A 24,692-nucleotide genomic window follows, 5' to 3' on the forward strand; every position below is an offset into this window, starting at 1 on the left:
ATTATCATTAGTTATCGATTGATTCCTTTATCACGTTTTCCCTGAGCACCCATTATGATTATGTTCCTGGGAGCCAAGGAGAACCAGAAATGGACCTTGACTTGGGGACTTGTGGACCAGAGGGAGCCACAGGCCCATGACAAGTGGCTTTCAAAGAGCTGGGGTGAAGTATAGGCTATGGGAGGGCCCACACAGACCTTGGGTACAGGGGCTGAGGGTACCCAATGGTAGGCCTGGAGCCTGCGTGGCCCTTGGGTATCAGACAGCACAGACCCTGGACTCCCACTGAGTCTGTGCTGTCTGTTTCCAGACTGAAGAGGTGCCGGGCAGATCTTGGCAGTACCTTTTCCTTGAGGATTGCTGTTGGTGCTATTGGCAGGGAGGCAGGATTTGGAGAAGGGCCACCTGCCACAGGCGCCTGCTGGGACACAGGGGTGTTTGCTGAGGGTGTTTGTCCTGGGACTCTGTGATTTTGAGGGGGTGAGGAAGGCAGAGGGAGAGAGAAGGGGGCCAGAGAGAGTAAAGGGAAGACCCCGCAGTGGAAGGGGCCTCAGCGCCTGCTGACCCAGCCTCCTGGTGTTATACACACAGGCCCACGGGAGTCCAGAGGGGCAGGGGTACCTGTCCATGGACATCCGCCTGAAGAGAGGAGCACTTGAATTAAAATAGAGAGGCCGGGTGCTGTGGCTTAGTCAAGGAAAGAAAAGGAAAAGAGAGAGAGAGAGAGAGAGAGAGAGAGAGAGAGAGAGAGAGAGAGAGAGAGAGAGGGCTGAGCATGGGCATTAGTTTCTGGTGCCCTGCTCTGTCCCACTCAGTCTTTCTAGCAGGGCATAGGTGGTCTCAGGGAGTGTTTGGGTCCTGGAGTCAGGTGGCCTGGGTTAAAATCTCTTTCTCCTAGGACCCAGCAGTAATTTGACCTCTCTGGGCCTCTGTGCTCCACTATGAAGCCAGAGGTAGTAGCAGTGGTAATGAATAGTGATAGTAATGGAATAGTAATAGCATCTCTCCTGGGCCGACATCTCTGCATCCAGGAAGAAACTGGGGGCCTCTCTGGTTTTTTAACCATCATCTGCTCTGATTGGTCACTGCCTGTTCCCCATTAGTTGTGAATTGTTGTGACTATTTACCATGCTGACCTCAGCGTTTTGCTCTGAGGATTAAATGTGTAAAGTTAGTGCCGAGCGCATGGTGAAGGTCACCTGTTATTTTTCCCTTTTACAGTAGCAATCCACACTCTGAGGAGTAAGGACTTGCCATGCACTTTCTATTTAATCCTTACAGTATTTCATGTTGTAAGTGAGGAAACTGAGGCATAGCACAGTGAGTTCACTTGCCTCAAGCCCCAGCTGTTGAGAGCTGAGAGGGACTTGCACCCAGGTAGGCAGCATTGGCACCACTGCCCCTGGTCTTAAGCAACAGTGCACCCAGCAGCTCTGGACCGCATCATGGCTGCAAGAAGGGAGAGGCCAGCTGGGGTGGGGTCCCGGGTGATTATGGCTGCGCTTAGGCTGTGGGGTAGCGTGGCTGGCCTGGGTCACTGTGCCTGCTTCTCCTGGGTGCCCCTCAGCCCGGATCCCTCCTTCCTTTCTGGCACTGCCCACCATGGTGCTGGGTTTCCTGAGGCTGCTTCTAGAGCCTCCAGAGCCTTGGGCTGTGTGAGCCTCCCTGGAGTGCTCTGCGTCCGGCATTGAGCACCACTTTGTGAAAGCCCCTACTATGTGAGAAGTGCTCTGCTAGCCTCTTTTAGGGCATTTCTATGGCATCAACCCAGGAACCTTGCTGTGGCCTCTGTTTTGGCAAAGAGAGGCTCCAGCTCAGAAAGGTGATGCCATATACCAAGGAGGCACAGCTGTGTGTGGCTGTGCAGAGACCAAAACTCAAGGGGAGTGTGTTTCCTAGGGACCCCCAGCCCTTCCTCTCCCTGCCTTTTGGCCTTGTGTGACTGGGGATGAGCTGAAAAATCCCGGCTTTGCCTGTCTAGAGGCCCAGGCAGATGGGCCATCGCAGAGAGGAGCTAGACAAAGCCCAGGTACCTCCCCAGCCACGGCAGCATTCTCTGGGGCCTTGCCCCCTGCCTGGGCACACCTGGGGGCAGAGGCCCAGCTGTCTGTTAGCCCACCCCTTCCCTCCCTGAGGACCCACTCATGTAAGAACAGACTCTGGGGGTTTCACAGGGGCTTGGGGGCTGGCAGGCTGGGACCCTCGGGAGTGTATCCATAGCAACCGGCTCTCAGAGGACTGGGTTCCTGTGGGGCCAAGGCTGCTGTCGGCTAGAGTGTGAAGCATTGAAGTTCCACCTCCCCCTCTGTTTATTGGTAATGACAATATCACCTCAAGTCGGGACCAGCGCGGGCAGACCCTGGCTGTCCATCCACCCTGCAGATCCCCACCATGCCTTTCTCTGCTGGGTGGGGCAGGCTGGGTGTTCTCGCATCCATTTTACAGCCAAGCAAACAGACATCCAGGGCCTGTCCAGATCCTACTAGCTTTCTGTCACCTAGACCAGGACTTTGAGGAGGTCTGGGACACGGAGCTGAGAATGGCAGGGCAGACAGTGGACATCGAATTCCAGTTCCCCTGCTCACCAGCAAGAGGCTCTGACCAAGTGCTGCAGCCTCTGGAAACCCCACCTTCCCCATCCCTAGAGTGGAGCTCACAGAGGGTTTATGAGTATTTGCTATAAATGTCGCCCGCACATGGCAGGTTCTCAGTGAACGTTGTCTGTGGTCACGATCATGGAAATTTAGCAGCTCTGGCTGGCTCTTCCTTCTCTCCTTTGTGTCTTCAAGGGCCCGGCCATTTCTTCTCTGCTCTCCCTCTCCCGTCTCCGCCATTTCCAAGTGTGTTTTCTTCCTGCCCAGGCCCCCCTCTGTGGTTGCTCAGGGCTGTGCTGGGGGAGGTAGTGCTGGCCACAGGCCCTGGAACTCAGCTCTGGTTCTCCTGGGCTGGGCCCCAGGGAAGGGGCTTATGGCAGGGGAGATGCTTACAGTGCCAAGTTCTGTCTTTCTGTAATTATGTCTCCTCGTTGGGGCTGAAGCTCCAAGAGGAGGGGGTCTCCAGGGGGGTTGAGAGCGGGGACAGACCAGGAGTAGATATGTTGGGGTGAGGACTGGGGTCCAGCCATGCTTGGAGGGTTTGGGGGGCTGGTGAGCCTGTGTGTGTGTGTGTGCCTGTGTGTGTACACATGTGTGCACTTATGAGTCTACATGTGCATACACGAGGGTGCGCGGTACATGTGGAGATGAGTCTTTGTATACCCTTGTGTTGGATGTGCATCTGTGGGCATATTTGGGAGAATCAGTGTGTGTATTAGGGTTGCAGTGAGTGAGCTGAAGGCAGGGTCTCTGGATGAGTGTGGACATGCCCATTTGAGTGGCCTGGTTCACCCAGGTAGATGGCCCTGCTTCTCTGGGGGTTGCATATATGTATCTGTGTTACAGATTGCTTTGTGTGGGGGTTGTGGGTGTGTCTGTGAAGGTCTTGCATGTTGCTGGTGAGTTGGGGTGAGGATGAGCATGTGGATGCACACAGGTGTCCTTGCACGTCTGTGACTTGTGTGTGTATGTTAGGGGTCAGCCCTTACCCCGGCCCCTCCCTTGGGAACCCTCTGAAGCTCAGTGCCCCACCAGGAGGAGCTCAGTTATTGGGCAGTGCTCTTCCTATCACCAAGGAGTGGCAGAGTGGCATTTGGGGACAGCCTGTCTTCCTGCCCAAGCCCCTGTGAGCTCCATGCACACTGAGCTCCCTTTATTCACCTGCCCCTGGGAAGGGCACCCAAGTCCCTGTGATCACGGGCTGTTCCCTGCGTGCCTCTGGACCAGCCATGGCTGCAGCCTTCAGAGACTTCCACCTTAGACTTCCCTCTACCCTGCCCCCATCCTTGGTGGGGGGACATGGTCTTCTGCCCCCAGTCATGGCTGTGGCCTGATACCATCCCTTTCCTCCCACCCACCCATTTACAGGCCTGGGTGGTCCTCACCCAGCAGCCCTCCTGTGGGTTTCCTTGTGATGAAGCTTTCCGGGGTGTGCTTCATTCATTCATTTACTCATTCATTCACTAACTCATTCATTCATTCATGCACCAAGGGCTCTTGCACTTGGCCAGGCAGAGTGGGTAGGACACATGTGAGACAAAAGGGATGGTTTTGATGGTGGAGATACCTGAGGTGGTTTCTCTCCATGACCATGGCCCTGGAGTTGACCTGAGGTGGGTACTCTGGGCGGCGTCCCCTGAGAAGACCCCAGGCCCTGCAGTCTCCTTGGGCCTGGACATCTCCCTTTGCCTGTGGTGAGGCTGGACTCCCCAGCCCTGTCTTCCCTCCACCCTGCACCCAACTCACCTAGCTCCTCCGAGAGCCTTCCCGTGCAGAGTACCTGTGTCTGGGCCCCAGGCTGTGGTCTGCACTCAGGGTATAGTGAACCCCTGAGGTCTTCTGAAACATTGTGGGGAAAGGCCCCTGGTTTTGTCAGATAGGGTCTGAGGCATCCAGCACCAGCTTTTCCATTTATTTCTTCATTCATTCATTTGTTCAATAAGCATTTTCTTAGCAAAATAATGATCACAATAAAAGTTAAGTAATTATTATACACTGACCCTAGGTCAGGCCTGTGCTAGGTTGGTGTAGGTCCGAGACACTGAAGTCGTCTATGGTTCTCTTTGTCACTTCTGCCTGAGTAGAATGCTCTGCATATGTTATTCTGCAGCTGGTTTATGTGTTCAGCAAAGGCTCGTTAAGCATTTCACGTTCCTGTGCTGCTTCAAAGGTGGACAAAACATGTTCCTGGCCCTGTGGGTGCTCGTGGTGCAAGAGGGGAGCAGATAAACCAATCTGCAATGAAACAACAATGTGTTATTCACCCAGGGTCCTTTAGCATAAGCTCAGGGTGTGGAGGGGGTCCCGGACCCATTCTGAGTGAAAAGAGAAGGCTTCTCAGAAGAGGTGACATTTGAACTGAGTGAAGAATGGAGGGGGTGTTGCAGGTAGAGGAACCAACACAGGCAAAGGCCTGCAGTTACTGAGGGAACTGTGAGTGTGGGTGGAAAGAGGGAAATAGGAACAGAGAACAGGTGGGATAAAATAGAAATTAATTCAAAAGATGGTGGGATTTAAAATCAACCATGTCGAGAATTACACTAAATATAAATGGAGTTAAAATTTCAATCTAAAGGTAGAGATTGTCAGATTAGATGCAAAGAAAAAAAGCAAGACTTAATTGGATGCAATCTACAGGGCCTGGACTTTAAATATAAAGACACAGATAGGTTAAAAGTAAAAGAAAAATGTGCACCATGCAAGAACTCATTATAACATTTCAGAATGATAAACAGGGAGGTGGGAGCTGAGACGGTTGAGTTCCCTGGTGGTTCATCTGGCTGCATAGTTGCGGGCTGGGCCTGGCTCCTTGGCCAAGAAATCTGAAGTCCTGCTCCTTTTTCCGGAAGTAAGAGAAGGTCTCTCATCCCAGGAACCAAAGTGGTCTTCAAAAACCTTGGATATTTTGATGCCCAATACTACCCCTCTTTCTTCAAAAAACCCCATAGCCACAGTCCTTCCCTCAAACAGTCAACACCATCTCTGTCCCTGGGGTGTTTCAGAACTATTTGGAATAGTTGTGAGAGTGAGTTTCACTCTTTGGAATGACATTTCAAGAAGCTTTGAAGCTTATCATCTCAGTTTTTCTGCCCTCAGCTCCCACAGGCAGCTGGTAATAGCCCCTGTGTATGGAAACCAGCTGTAGGAACCCTTGGGGCCATGTATGCTTAGGGCAGATGAAGAGTTCCTTAGCCACCCTTGAACACTAGAGTTGGCAAGAACAGTGTCCCCTGCTCAGCCACATGGTTATTAGGGTGGGTAAATGGATGAGAAAGTTATTGGATGGGTAGGAAGATAGATGGATTAATGGATGGATAGATGTGTATGTAGATAGACAAATGGGTAGACAGATAATAGGTAGGTGGATGGATGGATAGACGGATGGCTGGGTAGATGGATGGGTGGGTGGATGGGTGGATGTGTGGATGTGTATGTAGATGAGTGAGTAGATGGGTGAGTGTGTATGTAGATGGATGGTAGACAGAGGATGGAAGGATGGATGAGTACATGGAGGATGGATGGGTGGGTATGTATGTAGATGGATGGATGGGTAGATGGAGGATGGATGGATGGGTCTATGGGTAGGTATGTATGTAGATAGGTGGATGGGTAGATGGAGGTTGGATAGGTGGGTATGTATATAAATGATTGGATAGATGGAGGATGGATGGGTGGTTGGAGTTTATGGATGGATGGGTAGATGGAGAATGGATGGATGCGTGGAATAGATGGATTGATGGGTAGATGGAGGATGGATGGATGGGTCTATGGGTAGGTATGTTTGTAGATGGATGGATGGGTAGATGGAATATGGATGGATGGGTGGAATAGATGGATTGATGGGTAGATGGAGGTTGGATAGATGGGTCTATGGGTAGGTATGTATGTAGATGGATGGATGGGTAGATGGAGGTTGGATGGGTGGGTATGTTTATAGTTGATTGAATAGATGGAGGATGTATGGATGGGTGGAGTAGATGGATGGATGGGTCTTTGGGTAGGTATGTATGTAGATGGGAGGGTGGATGGCTGGGTGGATGGATGGGGCATGGGTAGTTGGATTTGCCCTTCTAAGCAAGGAGGCCTCCCTTTTCTCCCTTAAAGATTCACCTTGAGATGGGCAGATTTCCCAAATCTAGCAGAGGAGCAACTCCCTTGGAATGTAACCTCATTCCCCTTCCCCAGTCTGGTAGAGCTGGATTTAGAGGGAGGTGGGAAGAGAATGGCCTGGGGAAGCAGGAGGGAACTGGAGCCATTCTGGAAAGTCTTGAGCCCGGCCCCCTAGGAGCTTTTGCTTTCTGCTTTTTCCTACTTCCTGCCTCTCTAAATCTTTCCTTTTTGGTTCCAAACAGAAAAAGACATACCAGTGCATCAAGTGCCAGATGACCTTCGAGAACGAGAGAGAAATCCAAATCCACGTTGCCAACCACATGATTGGTAAGAGAGCATTTCCTCCCAGCCATGCTGGAGCTACTCTTTGGGGTTTGAAATTTGCGGTTCCCATCATCATTTTACCGGCTTTTAGGCCAAAGGACAGAGTCACTGCTGCTGTTTCTGAGACAGTGCAAATGGGAGTACAAACGCCAGAATGGGAGCCCTTTCTCCACCGAGCCATCCTGTCGCAGCTCCGCTCACATTGCAATCAAACTTTTGACAGTCTCTTCCATTTCCCAGCATAAATTTCCCTCCATTTCTGAAACAAAGTGCTTTCCAGTTGTCAAGCACTCAGGAGCAATTATGCTTCAATTTTGTGTGTCATGACATTGAATAGATTTAACTGCTCACATTTCCCCACTCAACATGGTGAATTCCTCAGGCACGTTGTCAAAACAGAACACTTACAAAGTTATTTCGGTACTTTTCCCATTCCTCTTCAAGTGGTTTTGGACTTTGGAAAATTCAGCCTTTCTAGAAGGGCAGCTTGCAAAGTCCTATAGAGTTCACACACTTGGCACAAGAGACCTGGGAAGCTGTGAGGTCTCCTTTACCTTGGATGAGTGGATGTGGTCTCCTTGGCACCTAAGGGTGCCCTTGTAGTGGGAGAGGGCACAGCTGGATATTCTGATGGGCATGGAGGGAAGGGGCTGGCCTGGGGTGGGCTGGGGCCTGGAAGAGCTTCAGAAGCTGGGTATCCTGGGTCTTTGTTGAACATGTGATCACTTTCTCCAAGACTCTAGTCTGAGCAGTAAAGTTGCAGCCACAGTTTGAACTTCATCTTTATTTCACGTCTGTTTTTCTTCTTCTAGCATCTTTTCATTGTTGTCTTAACAGCCATCAGAGTACTGGTTTACAAAACCCTTTACCGTGTACATTTAGAAAACCTCTCATAAGTGAGCAGCTTCATGAATTTTCATGAACTAAACACACTTGTATAACCCACACACAGACCAAGGAACAAACTATTTCCAGAATCTCAAAAGCTTCCCTCTTGGCCACCTTCAGGCCCCCCTCTACCACCAACAGGTCATCATAATGCTGATGTCTAGTAATATAGGTTGGTTTTGCCTGATTGGTACTTTATGGAAATGGAGTCACAGTTTCTACTCATTTACACCTGGCATCTTTCACTTTTCACATTATTGCCTCTAGTTGGAGACCATATCTCTCACTGATGTATAGTAATCTGTCACAGGAACACGCCAGCCACCAGTTATCTGATTCTTGATGAGCCCATTCAGATACAGTGTTGGCACGTTCATGAACGTGTCTTCTTTTGTTTTGTTTTGGGTTTTTTTGAGACAGAGTCTCACCCTGTCACCCAGGCTGGAATGTAGTGGCACAATCTCTGCTTACTGCAACCTCTGCCTCCTAGGTTCAAGTGATTCTCCTGCCTCAGCCTCCCAGGCAGTGGGGACTTAGAGTCGTGTGCCATCATGCCTGGCAAATTCTTTTGTATTTTTATTAGAGACAGGGTTTCACTATGTTAGCCAGGCTGGTCTCAAACTCCTGACCTCAAGTGATCTGCCCATCGTGGCCTCCCAAAGTGCTTACAGGCATGAGCACCACACCCGGCCCCATGTACATGTCTCCTGATGAACATATGTATGTGATTTTACTGTGATTATAGGAATATACAGATAATATATTTTGTGTTTATGTATAATATACTGTTATATACTATATTATTTATATATGTCAATATGTATATAAAATAGGAATATAGGATTTGCATGGACTTGCTGAGTCATAGGTTAAATGATGTTCACCTTTAGTAAATGCTGACAAATACATTTGTGAAGCGGATGTATGAACTTACGCCCCGACTAGTGGTATATGAGAGTTTCAGTTTGCTCCAAATTTGTACAGTCGTCAAGGTTTTGTTTAAGGTTTGCATTGCAAAGGCCATTCTTTAGTGAAGGTGCTCTCAGGGCAGGTTTGGGTCCCCTGGTCCCTACATAGCCACAGAGATGGCCATGCTCAGTGAGGGTGGGGGCCCAGCATCCCAGTCCTCCCGACCCCCAACCTGTCTGACAACCTCTGCCTCCTGTGCCTTGGAGCCAGGCTAATGCAGCCAGTGACCCCCAATCGTGTGTGTGGTGGGGCTCACTTGGCAGAGAGTGGGGAGGGGGGCCTGGGGAAGACCAGGTGGGGTCCCTGGGAGCTTGCCCTGACAGGGAGATTGGTGGCTTTTTAATTTCTCTGTCTGAGAGCCCCCTGCTGAAGGATAAGAGGGAGCGCTCCCCTGTCCGTCACTGGCTGCTGAGAATCCTTTCACGGAGTGTCAGGGAGGTGAAGATGAAGACATCTAAAAATGTTTGCTTTTGTAGCAGGTGTTAATACGCATTCCTGTTTGTAAGCATGAAGGGCGCAAGCCTGGCTAATTGGACCGCAGTGATTTCTGAGGCATTTCGGGCCCCTCCCTTCTCTCTTCTACCTTTCCTTTTGTGCGGAGCCTGGAAGCTCTATGTCCTCAGGTGGAGGGCGAGGGGGTTGTTCTTAACTAGAGTCCCGGGAAAAGCAAAAGGAGGGTTTGAGGGGCGTTTGGGCCTGTGTGTGAGCTGCAGGCCAGGCTTCCGCGGGAAGGCACCCTGGCTGGGGGCTGGACGGGTCCCCTTATCCACGCCTGCCCTGCGGCACTGTCAACTGATTTGGAGCCCAGGAACTCAGAAGTTGGAGGCCTGGGAAGCAGACAGGAGTGGTTGTCTGGTCCCCAAGAGTGGAGATTTCAGTCCACTGAGGCATGGACCCCTGGGTGAGCCAGACCTCTGGCGGCTGGGCGGTCCCTCTCCCTGTAACCTGCGCTCCCCACCTGCCTGCCCTCCCCGAGCCTCATCAGCCTAATCTACCAGAGGACTTGACGGAGCACCTATGGCATGTTCAGAGCTGTGGCGGTCTCTGTGGGTGATGGGGGTACAGGGGGCATGATCTCTGCCTGAGAGATCATCTCGTAGAAGACACTGCACATATCATGCAGCAACGAGGTCACATTGGATGAGGATGCTAACAGCTGCTATTGACTCAGCCTTTCTACGTGCCAGGCACTTTACATAGGCACTTGTTCCCCATCTGACAGATAAGGAACCTGGGGCTTAGAGAGATTTCGTGACTTACCCAAGTCCTTCCAGCCTGAGTAATGGAGGCTGGAAGGACGGAACCACAACTAGGGCCCCTCTGTTGTGTTTGGGGCCCCTACCGGGGCCTGTGGTGGCAGAGACCTCAGGGTTCCCTTCCAGGGGAAGGCTGACGGGTGTGCAGGTAAGTACAGTGCAGTGGTGTGGGTGCTCCCAGAGCAGGGCACCCTGGGCATTGAAGGATGAAGAGGGGGGATGTTGCCTTCCGAGGGAGGGCTGAGTATCAGGAGGAGGCTCTGGAACAATGTGTCGCTGCTGGGCTGTAAGGTGGTGACCCACCTGCCTATAGGAGGACTGGGGGTGAGCAGAGCAGGCGAGTCTGGCGGACCGTATGTGCCTGGCTCCGCTGGGATGGAGGCATCGTGGGTAATGAGAGTGGGGAGGGGGCTGCAGTGGGCCACAGATCACCTCCGATACTAGGTGGAGGGGTTAGGGTTTGGCCTTCCACCCTGTAGGCCAGGGTCCAACTTTGGGGGTCCCTTGGCTATGATTTATTAGGCTTCTCTTGAAAAACCATAAGAGGTGGCAGCCAGGGCGTCACATTCCCAAAAACATCATTTCCATCATCATCATCAGCATTCCCACCTGGCGTGACTTAGCAGCAGCACTGTCTCCTACGCAAGGCATGCATGCGCAGCCATCATGGTCTTGCTGTAATAGGGGGCTGCATGGCTCATTTAAGTCCCCAGCCTGGTCCCTGTGGTTACCTGAGTGTATAACCTTGGATCTTAGTGCTAGGGAGACATTGCAGGTTTTAGATCAGGGTGTAGCCTGGACCGAGCCTTAGGAAGATGAATGTGGCTGCAGTGTTGAGAGGGAACCAGCTGGGAAGAGAACAAAGACCCACCTGATATGTCCTGGGCTGAGGGAATGGGGCAGCAGGAGAAGGAGTTGATGGAACTTACATGTGGCTTGTGCTGTGAGTCTGGCCGGCCCTGGTGGCTTGGGAAAGCTGCTGCGGGGATGGCGAGAGGCAGGCACAGCAGGCCTGCTTTGGGGCTGGCTCTGCACTCCCAGTAAATCTGTTGGGGCCCAGTGTCCCTGTGGATGGCTTCTCCTGCTAAACGGTCTGAGCCCAGAGTGGCCGTCCTGCCGCTGATGGGTAGAAGTGGCCCTGTTCAGCTCCGCAGACTTCTCATAAACTCAGGGCACTTGGGGGTCTGAGGCAGGCCTCCCCGGGGACCCAGACTGCGGGAGAGTTCCCCTGGGGGTCGGTAAACCGGCCTTTTTATAGCGGGGGGCCTCTGCATGGCTCTGCAGGCCAGAGACGCTGGAGTTATGATGACTCAGGGACATGTCTCCTTGGAAACATTTTCCTAGCACCCCACTCCCGGCTGCTGCTGAGGGGCAGTGATTTGGATCTGATAGAAAGGCAAGGGTCTTTGGAAACCTTTCAACAGCAGGGTCTCCTTTGAAATTTCCGCTCCCCACGGAGAATGAGGCCCCCTTCTCTGGGCCTCCCCTGGCTTTTGAAATGGCTTGGACACTGCCTCCCCGAGAAGGCGCATGAAGAACTTGGAGCAGCCCAGAGCTCTGTGCTATGGCCTCCACCCAGACCTGGCTCCACCCAGCCACCTCTTCCCCACCTCCCCCTCACCCCCTCCCAGGACTCTGGGAGGATGGCCCCCAGGACTGCTGCCCAAGGAAATGGCTCTGCAGGAGGCCCTCGCCTTGGGCTGGGTCGGGGGACTGCTGAGGGAGGGAGAAGGAGGCTTGTGGGGGGCCTGGCCCAGAGGCAGCTGGCCTCCCACGGCTGGGAAGGGAGGAGCATCGGCTTGCCCACATGTGTTGAACATAGATGTACAATGTGCGTACACGGCCCTCCTGGGGCATGCGGGACCTCACCCTGGGGTGCTGGGCCTGAGGCTGGAGACCCCCAGGAAGCCGGTTTGCTGGAGAGGCCTTACTTTTAGTTCCTTTCAGATGGGGATGGCTGGATAAGGGGTCTGAGAACTTGTCCTTGAGATAACAAACTTGCTGTGACCCAGGTTGGCCCCAAGGGAGTGACTCAGCCTCTGGGCCCCTGGACATCCTCACGCAGGGCCTCACAGGCCCCTTGGGGGAGCCCCGGGGAGGGTCAAGTCTGGGAAGGGATGGTCCTCGGGGAATCTTGTCAGGAACACTTGCCCTTGCTGTCCTTGGAAAGTGGCTGTGGACTCTCTGGCGGGCAGCCAGGCCAGAGCCAGGCCTGTCCCGGTGGGGCATTAGTCATGCTGGAGGCCTGCTTTGCATGCTCACGCTGGCCCTTTCCCCTGGGTGCCTTCAAGGGCTGGGCTCTGCTGTCAGGGGCAGATAAATGGGGGAGGAAGGGGGTATTTGGAAGATCAGCCCCTCCTGCCTCCTGCCCAGGCCCTTAAAGTGCCCCCACTGCCAGCTTCTGTCCTTGCGCGCCCTCCGGTTCCCAGCCCTTGCCCCTCACTGTGGCAGGACCGGCCCTGGTCCACCTGGAGGGAGTTTGTGTGTGTGTGCGTGTGTGTGTGTAAGAGAGAGAGAGAGAAGGAGAGTGGGAGACAGACAGACAGAGGGTTTTTCTACCATCCAAGTCTTTATGAAGCACATTCCTGGAGATACTTTCAAACCGCCTCACAGATTCAGGGCCCAGCAGTTCAAGCTGCCATTTGGACCCTGGCCCCATGCTGAAGGTCCGGCCTGTAGCATTCTGGAGGGGAAGGAATCACTGATCCAAGGAGGATGGTCTTTAGTAGAAGTCAGAGTCTCGCTCCAGCTCCAGGGAGATACAAAAAACCCTCAAATAGAACCACAGAGGAAAAACTCATGAACAGGAAAAGAAAAAGGGGTTCCTGTCTCCTTTCTACCAGGATCACGTGTTGCCGAGCCGGGCTGTGTCAGGCTCTATGGTGCTTTTGATTCAGGTAACACCAGACCCAAAACATCTGTCTAACCTTAATATGTGATAAAACTGTCTCCCTCTCCCCCCGGAGATCATATTTCAGGTTCTGGAACTGTTCTGTCAGAGTAACAAGCCTGTACAGTAAGCCTATAATCCAATTCTTTTTTATTCTTCTTTTTTTCTTGCCAAACCCCCAAACTAGGGCATAGTCACTTCCCCCTCAACAGTCCTCCTGGGTGACAGAACCAGCCCAAAGCACTCGGTTTCCCTGACTTTGAATCCCATTGGTTCATTTGAGGAAGCTGTTTAGGTCTATGGAGAATCCATCAGTTATGAATTTTAAAATAGTGGAAATTTTCTTGTTTTCATGAATTCCTTTTGTATGTGTATTTTTTTTTCTTTTGGAGGAAAGGCCTCTGTTGTTGAGGTTTTTTTCTAATCGTAACCTCATACCTTCATGTTTAGTAAACACGATTAAAATCCTTGGTGGGCTCTTCAAGGGGCCGCTAACCCAGCTCTGGAGATGGTAACCTACAAGTTCAATGTAACGTCACAAGTCTAAGATACGGGCGCTCAGAGAACAGGCATGTTGCCCAATCTGGGTATTCCAGGAACGCTTTCTGAAAGAGGTTGCACCTAATCAGGGTCTCAGAGTATGAGAAGTAAGGTGGGAGGCGAATTTCAGGCAAAGAAACAAATACAATCCATTACAGAGAAAAGAGGTCCATGTAGTATGTAGGGACACTGTCCACAATTCAGTACCGCAGCAGAACCGACTGTGAGGCAGGAGGGGGTGAGGTAAAGTAGGCGAGATAAGGCAAGGATTTTGGATAGGAGGGTATGGGCTGGAGAAACATTTAAGAGACAAAAAAAAAAAAAACAAAAAAAAAAACACAGCAGGATTTGGCTATTAAGTGGACATGGGAGGGGAAGAAGTTAGGAAGACTCAGAGGTCTCAGGTGACCAGGTTTTGGTTGATAGGTGGCAGATAGTACCATGCCAGAGGAAGAGCTCTTAGGGACTGGCAAAGAAGACAGTGATGCTAGCAGTGGTTTATGTATCAGTCCATTCTCACACTGCTGGAAAGATATACCTGAGACTGGGTGATTTATAAAGGGAAGGTTTAATCGACTCACAGTTCTTCAGGGCTGCGGAGGCCTCAGGAAACTTACAATTATGGTGGAAGGGGAAGCAGGCACGTCTTACATGGTGGCAGGAGAGAGAGAGGAAAAAGCGAAGGGGAAGAGCACCTTGTGAAACCATCAGATCTTTTGAGAACTCACTCTTGAGAACAGCGTGGGAGAAACCACCTCCATGATTCAATCACCTTTCTTCCTCGACATGTGGGGATTACAGATCTCTCCCTCCACAGATCAATCCCTTGAATTGGGATTACAATTCGAGATGAAATTTGGGTGGGGACACAGAACTAAACTGTATCAATCAATACCATCTACTTAAGCTCACTAAGCACCAGGCCCTTCTTTCAATATCTGCAGGTGTTACCATATTTAACCCTCACAACACCCTGGGAGACATGCTGTCATTACTCTCCTTTTATCCATGGGGAGTGTCATGTCCAATGTCAGTAAGTTGCAGGGTAAGGATGTGAACTCAGGCAGTGTGACTCAGAGCCTGCACCCTTAACCCCTGCACCTGAAGGCTCATCACGCTTGGTGGGCTTGAGTGTTTGTGATAGTATGGGCTCACACAAGATGCCCATGGAGATCTGAGTGTTGGTGTCTGGCCAGCAGGTCCCTGTCTGGGTAAGGGCATCTGGGGGCATCATCATAGATGGTGAGAACATTTGGGAGGAGCCCGGAGAGTGAGGATCATGGGGTCACTGGTGCTGAAGGAGCAGTGTTTCCAGGAATATCAGTTGGGCGCTGTGTGAAAAGTGCCCTGGGAGGGAGGCTGAAGAGGGTCTGTGGGGCTCAGCAACAAGTGTCCATTGTGTCCTGGGTATGAGCAGGGTCAGTGGTGTCCCACGGAAGGGGTCAGGAGGAGTTGGGAGGCCAGCAGGGTCGATGGATTTTCTGGGTTCCAGGCTGGGAGGGGAGAGAGAGAAGCGGGAAGGGGAGGGCTCCAAAGGTCACAGAAAGTTTTTAAGAGGAAGAGACCAAAGTGTGTTTCTAGGTTAGGGAGAGAGCCAGCAGGGAGCGGAAGAGGAAGGATAGAAGTGAGGGAGGTGCTGATGGAGCCGGTCCTCGAGGGGCCCGCACTGGAGCCCTGGCACCATCTTGCTTGAGCTGGCTCATAAACATGTCCTTCTCTCTGTCAGGTCACATGGGCTTGGTGGCCTGGATTGTCGAACTGACTCTGCTGAGCATCCTTTGATATCATTTGGCTGCTTGGCAGAAGCTGATACATGAACAGTTTCCCTCATTCCTGCTTCTGGGTGAGCCTTCCTAGAATAACAGCAAACAACAAGGGTCCCGTGGCCAGTGGCCCCAGAGCTTGTCCCCAGAGCTTGATCCCCTCTGTCTTGAGCACCCAGTGGGCTTCTGAGCCTTCAACCTGGCCTTGGATCCTTGGGGCCCAGTGGGGAGAAAGTGGAAGGCCTTCTCTTCTGCCTCTGAAAGAGCCGGGGTGCCCCTCAATGGCTATTCAGTCCTGGAAGTGTCCTGCGTGGTGTGATTGCCAGCTCACCTATTTGGGGAAACTGAGGTGGGGAGAAGGGAAGTGATCCCCAGAGACACATGGCAAGCTGTGAACCTGGGTTGGAGTGAGAATCTGACATCACTGATAGGAGCATTTTCTAAACAGAGAGTCTGAGAGAAGTTACTGGTTCAAGTTTATCCTATAGATTTTAAGCATCAACAGTTTGCTCAGCCTGCTGCATGTGTGAATATTAATGGGCAATAGAGTGTGCAGGCATGTGTGCACACTCGCTGAATGTGGAGCCCAACAGGAAACCCAGCAGTTAAAAGCACAGCCTCTGCAGTCAGAGGGCTCCGGCTCCAGCTGCGTCCGTTCATGGCTGTTACGCCATCTTCCTATACTTCAGCTCTTCATCTATAGAATATCTTCATCTTAACAAAGTAGTTTAGGCACAACCCTTTTGGTGGCAAGTCAGAAATCCAACTCACACTGACTAAAGCATAAAAAATCTACTACTGGTTAGGCATTAAAAAATTTGCTATTGGTTCATGAAACAGAAAAGTCTAGAGATATATTAGAGATACGTATATTAGCAGGTTTCAGGCATGGCTGGTTCCAGGTCCTCCAGCAAAGTCATCATCAGTTTCTCCCTCTCTCACCTCTCAGCTCAGCTTCCCTCTTTGTTGCCTTTGTTCTCAAATGGGCTCCCCGGTGCTAGGTAGCAGCCAGTAGCAGAGAGGGCCATGTGCTTCCTCATCTGCAGTGAAGGTCTAGGAATGAGGCTCGCTGGCCTCAGGAGTGTCCTGAAGCTGTCCATGAGCCAAGTGTTATGACCAGGGAGGTGGAGCTCGTTGTTGGTCAGGCTGGTGACCCTTGCCCTTCCTGGGGGTCTACCCCACAACAGTGGGAGTAGGAAGGGTGTTCCTGAAAAATAAAAAAGAGGGCTTTTATTTCCTTAAGAAGGGGCAGCACAAGCCCTGCAGCTTTTTGGGAGGCCAAGGCAGGCGGATCACAAGGTCAGCAGATCGAGACCATCCTGGCCAACACGGTGAAACTCCGTCTCTACTAAAATACAAAAATTAGCCAGGCATGGTGGCGTGTGCCTGTAGTCCCAGCTACTTGGGAGGCTGTGGCAGGGGAATCACTTGAACCTGGTAGGCAGAGGTTGCAGTAAGCTGAGATCACGCCATTGCACTCCAGCCTGGGTGACAGAGTGAGACTCTGTCTCAAAAACAGAAACAAAAACAAAACAAAACAGCGCAGCTCACCATACCTACCAGTTGGCACTGTTTAGAGGATAAAATGAGTTAAAATGTATGAAAAGGTCCCAGCACACTGCCTGGCACATGTAACTTCTGAATAAATGGTATATATCAATATCGTATTAGTGTTAATGATGATGATAATGGAGTCCCAGTGTAGAGAGGAAAAACTGAGCCCCTCTGTGGCCACGCTAAGCCTACATCCCAGATGTCAGCACTCAGCGTCTCCGAGGACACTCCTGAGGGCTTCCTGGAGGAAGAAGAACGGCCCTCTCTCTCTGCCTTGTGAAGACTCCAAGGGCCTGGGCCTGGAGGACAGAGCCAGAAGGAGTAGCTCCAGTCAAACTGATTTTTCATTTTCTCCTTCATTCATTCAGTTTTCTTTTTTTAAATTTTTAATTTGTATGGGCACATAGTAGGTACATATATTTATGGAGTACATGAGATCTTTTGATACAAGCATGCAATATATAATAGTCACATCAGGGTAATTGGGGACCCATCACCTGAAGCATTTATTCTTTCTTTGTGCTATAAACAGTCCAATTATACTCTTTTAGTTATTTTAAAATGTACAATAAATGATTGTTGACTGTAGTCACCCTGTTGTGCTACCAAGTGCTAGATCTTATTGATTCTGTCAAATGATATTTTTGTACCCACTAACCATCCCCACTTGCCCCCTCCCACCAACCTTCCCAGCGTCTGCTGACTGTTACTCTACTCTCTAACTCCATGAGTTCAATTGTTTTCCAATTTAGCTCCCACAAGTGAGTGAGAACATGGGAAATTTCTCGTTCTGTGTCTGGCTTATTCCACTTAACGTAATGTCCTCCAGTTCCAAGTTATTATTCTTTCTTGAGCACCCACTATGTGCTAGGCACTAAGCATGAGTGTTGCAGCAAGCAGAACAGTCTTTGCCGTGCTGTCCTGGTGCGTAGAGTCTAGTGGGACTCTACGTGTCTCCTGGTGTTCACCAAGAGAACCGTAAGAGCTCCTGATTGTGTCCGATAGTGATGGGTACCATGCAGAAGAGAAGGGTGGGTCCTGGGTGTGTGTGGGAGCAAGGTGAAAACAGGAGGCGTGCAGCAGCCTCCATGTGAGGTGACTTGCAGGCTGGGAGCATAATCTCATTAGAGAGCATTTTTTGTTTTGGTCAAGTGCATGGCTGCCCACCAACCTGGACACGTGAACCCACTGCTCAGCATATCCTTTTCCTGTAGCAGGTGGTGGGGCGGGGAGACCATTTGGGTGGAGCAAGATTGTGGCAACAGAGGCTCAGGGGTCGGCCTGGGGTTAATTGGGTGATGTTCCTGGTGCCTAGAGGAGCCCCTTTGTCAGGCTGCCAGGCACCCATTACTGAGACTCAAGCATCCACTCTTTTGACCTCTAGATTCTGCCTGATTGCCCCACACAGCGTCATTTCACTAGCAGCTCAGGGACTTCAGGCCTCCCAGCTTGTGCCTGCCTCCTGGCCCCACCTGGCACTGCCCAGCCTGCGTGCCTTCCTGGTCCTCTGGCATCCCTTTGCTCATTCTCTTTTACTTCTCCCTGTTTCTACCCTGCCTTTTTCAGCCCACTGTCCCCGGGAACTCCAGACCCCTCCTGTCCCATCCTTCCCCTCTAGGTGTCCAGATTTAGCCTCTAAAAATACAGGCTAATTAAGTTTGAATTTCAAATAAACAGCCAATACATTTTTAGTCAAAATGTGTCTCCATTCATTTGCATGGGACATACTCTACTAAGACATTATTTCTTACCTGAAATTTACAATTGTCTGCAGTCCTGCATTTTACCTGGCAACCCTGCACCCTCCCCACTGTCCCCGTGCCTCAAGCCAGTCAGCTTGAGAAGAACGGTGGTGCTCATTCTCCCATTCCTTACGCCCAGCCTTTAATTGTTTTTTGTTTGTGTGTTTTGTGACAGAGTTTTGCTCTGTTGCCCAGGCTGGAGTGCAGTGGCATGATCTCTGCTCACTGCAGCCTCAGCCTCCCATGTTCAAGTGATTCTCCTGCCTCCGCCTCCCAAGTGACTGGGATTACAGGCATGCACCACCACACCCGGCTAATTTTTTGTATTATTCGTAGAGATGGGGTTTCATCATGTTGGCCAGGCTGGTCTTGAACTTTTGACCTCAGGTGATCCACCCATCTGGGCTTCCCAAAGTGCTGGGATTACCTGTGTGAGCCACCACACCCAGCCCATTCCCCCCGTTTTAAAAGCCCTTCATGGCCTTTTATTTGTTCTTTAAGCATTTTTAGCTTAAAGAAAATAAAGTTTTTATTTTGAGATAATTGCATATTCACATAGAAGTTCTCTGTACACTTTATCCAGTTTCTCCCAATGGTAACATCTTGCAAAACTAAAGTGCAGTATCACAACCAGGATATTGACATGGATACAGTCAAGCTACGAACATTTCCACTGCCACAAGAATCCCTCCTGTTGCCCATTTATAGCCATAGACACTTCCCTCCTGCCAGCCCTTCCATAACCCTTGGAAGCCACTACTCTTTTCTCTGTTTCTATAATTTTGTCATTTTCAAGACTGTTATATAAATGGAATTACATATAAGTTTCGTTATTTTGGGGGTAAATTCCCAGGAGTGCAATTGCCAGGTCTGTAGTACTTGCATGTCTGACTTTTTAAGAAATTGCCAAACTGTTTTCCAGAGTGGCTGTGCCATTTTACATTCCCACCAGCAATGTAGGAAAGATCAAATTTGTCTACATCCTCAGCAGCTTCTGTTCTGTCACTATTTTTTTTTTTTTTAAATTTTAGCCAATCTGATAGTTGCATCGTGATATCTCAGTGTGGTTTTAATTTGCATTTCCCTAATGGCTAATGATGTTAAACATCTTTTCATGGGCTTATTTGCCAGCCATTTTTCATCTTTGATGAAATGTTCCTTCATATATTTTGCCCATTGTCTAATTGGATCATTTGCTTTTTACAGTTTAGTTTTGAGAGTTCTTTATGTATTCTGAGTACTAGTCCTTTATTAGATAGACACATGGTTAGCAAATACTTTTCCCAGTCTGGAGCTTGTATTTTATCTTAAGAGGAGTTTTTGCAGAGTAAAAGTTTTTAATTTTGTTTAATTCGATTTGTCAGATTTTCCTCTACTGATTACACCTTTGGTGCAAAGATTTTCTCCTATCTTTTTTCCTGAAAGTTTTGTAGTTTTATATTTCACATCTTAGGCCATGATCCATTTTGAGTTAATTTTTGTGTACGGTATAAGAGTTAGGTGAGTTTTTTTGTTTTTGTTCTTATTGTTGCCTGTGAACGTCCAGTTGATTCTGTATCATTTGATGAAAAGTCTGTCATTCTTCTACTGAGTTGCTTTGTTTGTTTACTTTAGAGACAATATCTCACTCTGTCACCCAGGCTGGAAGGCAGTAGCATGATCTTAGCTCGCTGCGGCCTCGAACTCTTGTACTCAAGCAATCCTCCTGCCTCAGCACCAACTCCCCCTCGAACAAAGTAGCTAGGACTATGGGCGTAGGCCACCACATCCAGCTAATTTTTATTTTTTGTGTGTGGAGGCAGGATCTTATTATATATGCCCAGCTGGTCTTTAACTCCTGGCTTCAAGCAGTGTTCTTGCCTCAGCTTTCCAAAGCACTGGGATTATAGACATGAACCACGTTGTCCAGCATCTCTATTGAATTGTTGCATCTTTGTCAGATACCAGCTGGGCATATTTTTGTGGGTCTGTTTCTGGGTTCCACTGATATATGTGCCTATTTCTCTGCCAGATACAGTATAGTCTTGATCACAATAGCTGTAGGATAAGTCTTGGAATTGAATAAACTGATTCCTTCTTTATTGATTGTCTTTTGAAAAATTGTTGCTGTTTAGCTCTTTTTGCCTTTCCATATATATCTTAGAATAATCTTGTCTATAACTACAAAAATTCTTGCTGTAATTTTGACTGGAATCATGTTAAATGTGTATATAGATTTGGGGAGAAATGATGTCTTTACTGTGTTGAGTCTTCTAATCCATTAACATGGTATGTCCCTCCATTTATTTAGATCTGCGATTTCTTTCTTTTTTTCTTTTTTCTTTTTCTTTTTTTTTAAGTTTTCAACATCCTAATTTGATACAGGTTTTGGTAGATTTATCTATTTACTTTAATTTTTTCAGCAATTATAAATGGTATTGCCTTTTTAATTTCAGCATTCATGTGTTTATTGCTAGTATATAGAAATATAGTTGGTTTTTGAATGTTCATTTTTATATTGCTTGACTTCGCTCAACTTTGTAGGAATTTTTCTGTAGATTCTATGGGATTTTTAGCATAGATAATTATGCCTTCTGTAAACAGGGACAGTTTTACTTATTTCTTAACTATCCGTATGCCTTTTATTTCCTTTTCTTGCATATTGCCCTGGCTAGACCTACTGGCACTATGCTGAGTAAGAGTAGTGAGAGTGGATATATTTGCCTTATTTCTGATCTTAAGGGGGACAACATTCAATCTTCTACTATTAGGCAAAACAACAGCTGTACGTTTTTTTGTAGATTCTCTTTATCAAGTTGAGGACCTTCCCATCTAAGGGTTTTTATCATGAATGGATGTTGGATTTTGTCAAATGTCTGAAGTTTTTGTCTTTGTTTTATTGTTTTTTACTGTACCTGTTGTGAGACCATACAGTTTTTCCTAAGTCTGTTAATATGGTGGATTATATTGATTAGTTTTCAAATATTGAGTAAGACTTGCATCCTTGATATGTATCTCACTTGGTCATGGTGTATAATTCTTTTCATATATTGCTAAATTCTACTTGCTAATACTTCGTCAAGGATTTTTGTATCTCTCTGTATGAGGGATATTGGTCCGAAGTTTTATTCTTGTCCTCTCTTTGCCTGGGTTTTGGTATAGGGCAATATTAACTTCCTGGAGTAAACCAGGAAGTGCCCTTTCCTCTTCTGTTTTCTGAGAAGAGTTATGTAGAATTGGTATTGATTCTTCCTTAAACATTTGTTAGATTTTTATCCAGTAAAACACCTGGTTCTGTAGATTTCTTTTCAGGGAGTTTTAAATTATGAATTTTATTTCCTCAATAGAATAGGACTATTGAAAATATTTATTTCTTATTATGTGTATTTTGGTAGTTTGTATTTTTTGAGAAATTAGATCATTTTATCTAATTTGTCAAATTTATGTACATAGAGTTTTTCATAGTATCATTCCCTTATTGTCCTTTTGATGTCTATAGTATCCGTAGTGATATCTTCAGTTTCATGATATTGGTAATTTGTGTCTTCTCCTTTTTTCTTTGTTACCTTTCTTAAAAGAGTTGTCAATTTTATCAATCTTTTAAAAACCATCTGTTTGTTTAATTGGTTTTCAATTTTTTTTCTGTTTTCTGTTTCAAGGTTTCTGATCTTATTTTCTTCTTTCTGCTTGTTCTATTTTATCTTGATTTTCTTTTTCTAGGTCTTTGAGATGGAAGCTTAATTATTGATTTTAGTGCTATAAATTTCCCTCTTAGCATTTATTTAGCTGTATCCCACAAATTTTGACATGTTATAGTTTAATTTTTTGTTCAGTACAATGTATTCAAAAATCCCATGAGCTTGCTCTTTGACCCATGATTACTTAGAGGTACATCATGTAGTTTCTATCTTTTGGAGGCTTTTGTACTCTTCTGTTACTAATTTTGAATTTGATTCCATTGTGATAGGGAAAAACACCGTATGATTTCAGTTATTTTAGATATGCCAACACTTGTTCTATGACCCATGGTATGGTTTGTCTTGGCATTTGTTCTCTGGGCACTTGAAAAAAATGTGTATTCTGCTATGGTTGGGTGGAGTATTCTACAAATGTCTATTAGATTCTGTTGGTCAATGATTTTGAGTTCTTCTGTATCTTTTCTGATTTTCTTCCTAGTTGTCCTGTCGAGATAAAGGTTCTGAAGTTTCCTACTATAATTGTGAATATGTCTGTTTCTCCTTTCAGCTATATTAGCTTTTGCTTCACATATTTTGTGGCTTCGTTGTTTGGTGCATACGTATTTAAGATCTTCTTGGTAGACTGACTTCTTTATCATTGTTTAATATTCTTTTCTCTCTTGTTAATTTTTTTGTTCTGAAGCCCTCGTTGTATAATATTGATATAGCCTTTTTGCTTTCTTTTGATTTATATTTGCAAGATACATCCTTTTGCATTCTTTTACTTTCAACCTGCCAATATTATTATATTTTAAGTGAGTTTTTGTAGACAGCATATAGGTAAGTAATTTTCCTCCCAGCCTGCCAATCTCTTTTAATTAGTTCATTTAGGATAATTTTATTTATTTTTATTAATGATATGTGAGAGTTTCAGTCTGCCATTTTATATTTTATTTTCTGTAGTTTTTGTTTTTCATTTCTGTTTTTTTTTTCCTTTCTGTGACTTACTGGAATGTTTTTAAGAAATTCATTAATTTGTAGCGTTTTTATTTCTTGACACAGCTTTTGTAATGGTTACTGTAGGTATTATATACACATAACTTATCAAAGACTACTGGTGTCATAACCTTACCAGTTCAAGTGAAATGTAGAAAATTTACCTCCTGTAGATCCCTTTACTCTTCCTTATTTATAATTGTCTTAACTATTTACTCTGTATACATTTAGTACTACATCAGACAGTATAAACATTTTACATTGGCCATCAAACATAATTTAGCAAACTCAAGAAGAGAAGAGGAATTAAATGTCTACAGTATAATTTCCTTACCATGTTCTTTCTTAGTGCCTAATGTTCCAAGGTTTATTCTTCTATCATTTCGTCTCCATTTAGAAAACTTCCTTTAGCCATTCTTTCTAGGGTAATTCTGCTGGTGACACATTCTCTTAGTTTTCTTTCATCTGAGAATATCTCAGTTTGCACTTGATTCTTGAAGGACATTTTCACTGGATGCAGAAGAATTCTGGGTTGACAATTCTGTTTTCTTCAGCAGTTGAAAACTGCTCTGCCACATCCTTCTTGCCTCCATGGTTTCTAATGAGAAATCTGCTGTCATTCGAATTATTTTTCCACTATATATAAAGTGTCATTTTTTTCTCTAGCTGCTTTCAAGATGTTTTCCTGTCCTGGAGTTTTCAGAAGTTTGAATATGATGTGTCTTGGTGTGGATTTCCTTGTGTTTAATCCTTTTTAGTTTCACTCAGTTTCTTGAATACATCTGTATCTCTTGGAAAGTTTGGGAATTTTTCAGCCATTATTCTTTTGAGTACATTTTTAATCCTGCCCTTTTTAAAAAATCTTCTTCTAGGACTTGAATCACACAGATGTTATAGTTCCGCTGGCCCCAAAAACTCTGTTCATTTTTTTTTTTTTAGTCTATTTGCTCTTTCATCAAATTGGGTAATTTTTATTATCCTGTCTTTTATTTCACCAATTCCTTTTTCTCTCCTCTCTTCTGCTATTAAACCCATTCATTGAGTTTTAAGATTTTCTCCTTTATTTCTAAAATTTCCATTTAGTGCCTCCTTTTATCTCCTATTTCTTTGCCAAAGCTATTTAGGTCTTTACTAGACTTCCTTTTTTTCCATTTGTTTCAAGGATGATTATAATTGTTTATTGAAATAATTTTATGGTGGCTCCTTTAAACTCCTCATTCGGTAATACAACATTTCTGTCATTTTGATTCTGGCATATATTGATTAACGTTTTGTCATTACATTTGAGATCTTCCTGTTTCTTGGTAGGATAGATGATTTTTGATTGAAATCTTTATGTATTACATAATGCCATTCTGGATCTTATTTAAACCCTCTGTTTTAGCTGACTTCCTTTGACACCACTCCAGA

The 24,692-nt window shown here is 47.1% G+C and overlaps 1 protein-coding gene across 5 annotated transcripts in view; it reads left to right on the forward strand.

Moving 5' to 3' along the window:
• ZNF423 (zinc finger protein 423) overlaps window positions 1-24,692 on the forward strand; it is a 363,648-nt gene that overhangs the window by 216,800 nt on the left and 122,156 nt on the right. For all 5 annotated transcript variants that reach the window (XM_074403307.1, XM_039461811.2, XM_074403317.1 and 2 more), the window contains one exon: window positions 6,947-7,031. In XM_074403307.1, the coding sequence (XP_074259408.1) occupies window positions 6,947-7,031 (85 nt within the window). The remainder of the gene's footprint in view (window positions 1-6,946; window positions 7,032-24,692) is intronic.

Source organism: Saimiri boliviensis, chromosome 1, assembly GCF_048565385.1.
Source record: "Saimiri boliviensis isolate mSaiBol1 chromosome 1, mSaiBol1.pri, whole genome shotgun sequence".
Classification (NCBI taxonomy): Eukaryota; Metazoa; Chordata; class Mammalia; order Primates; family Cebidae; genus Saimiri; species Saimiri boliviensis.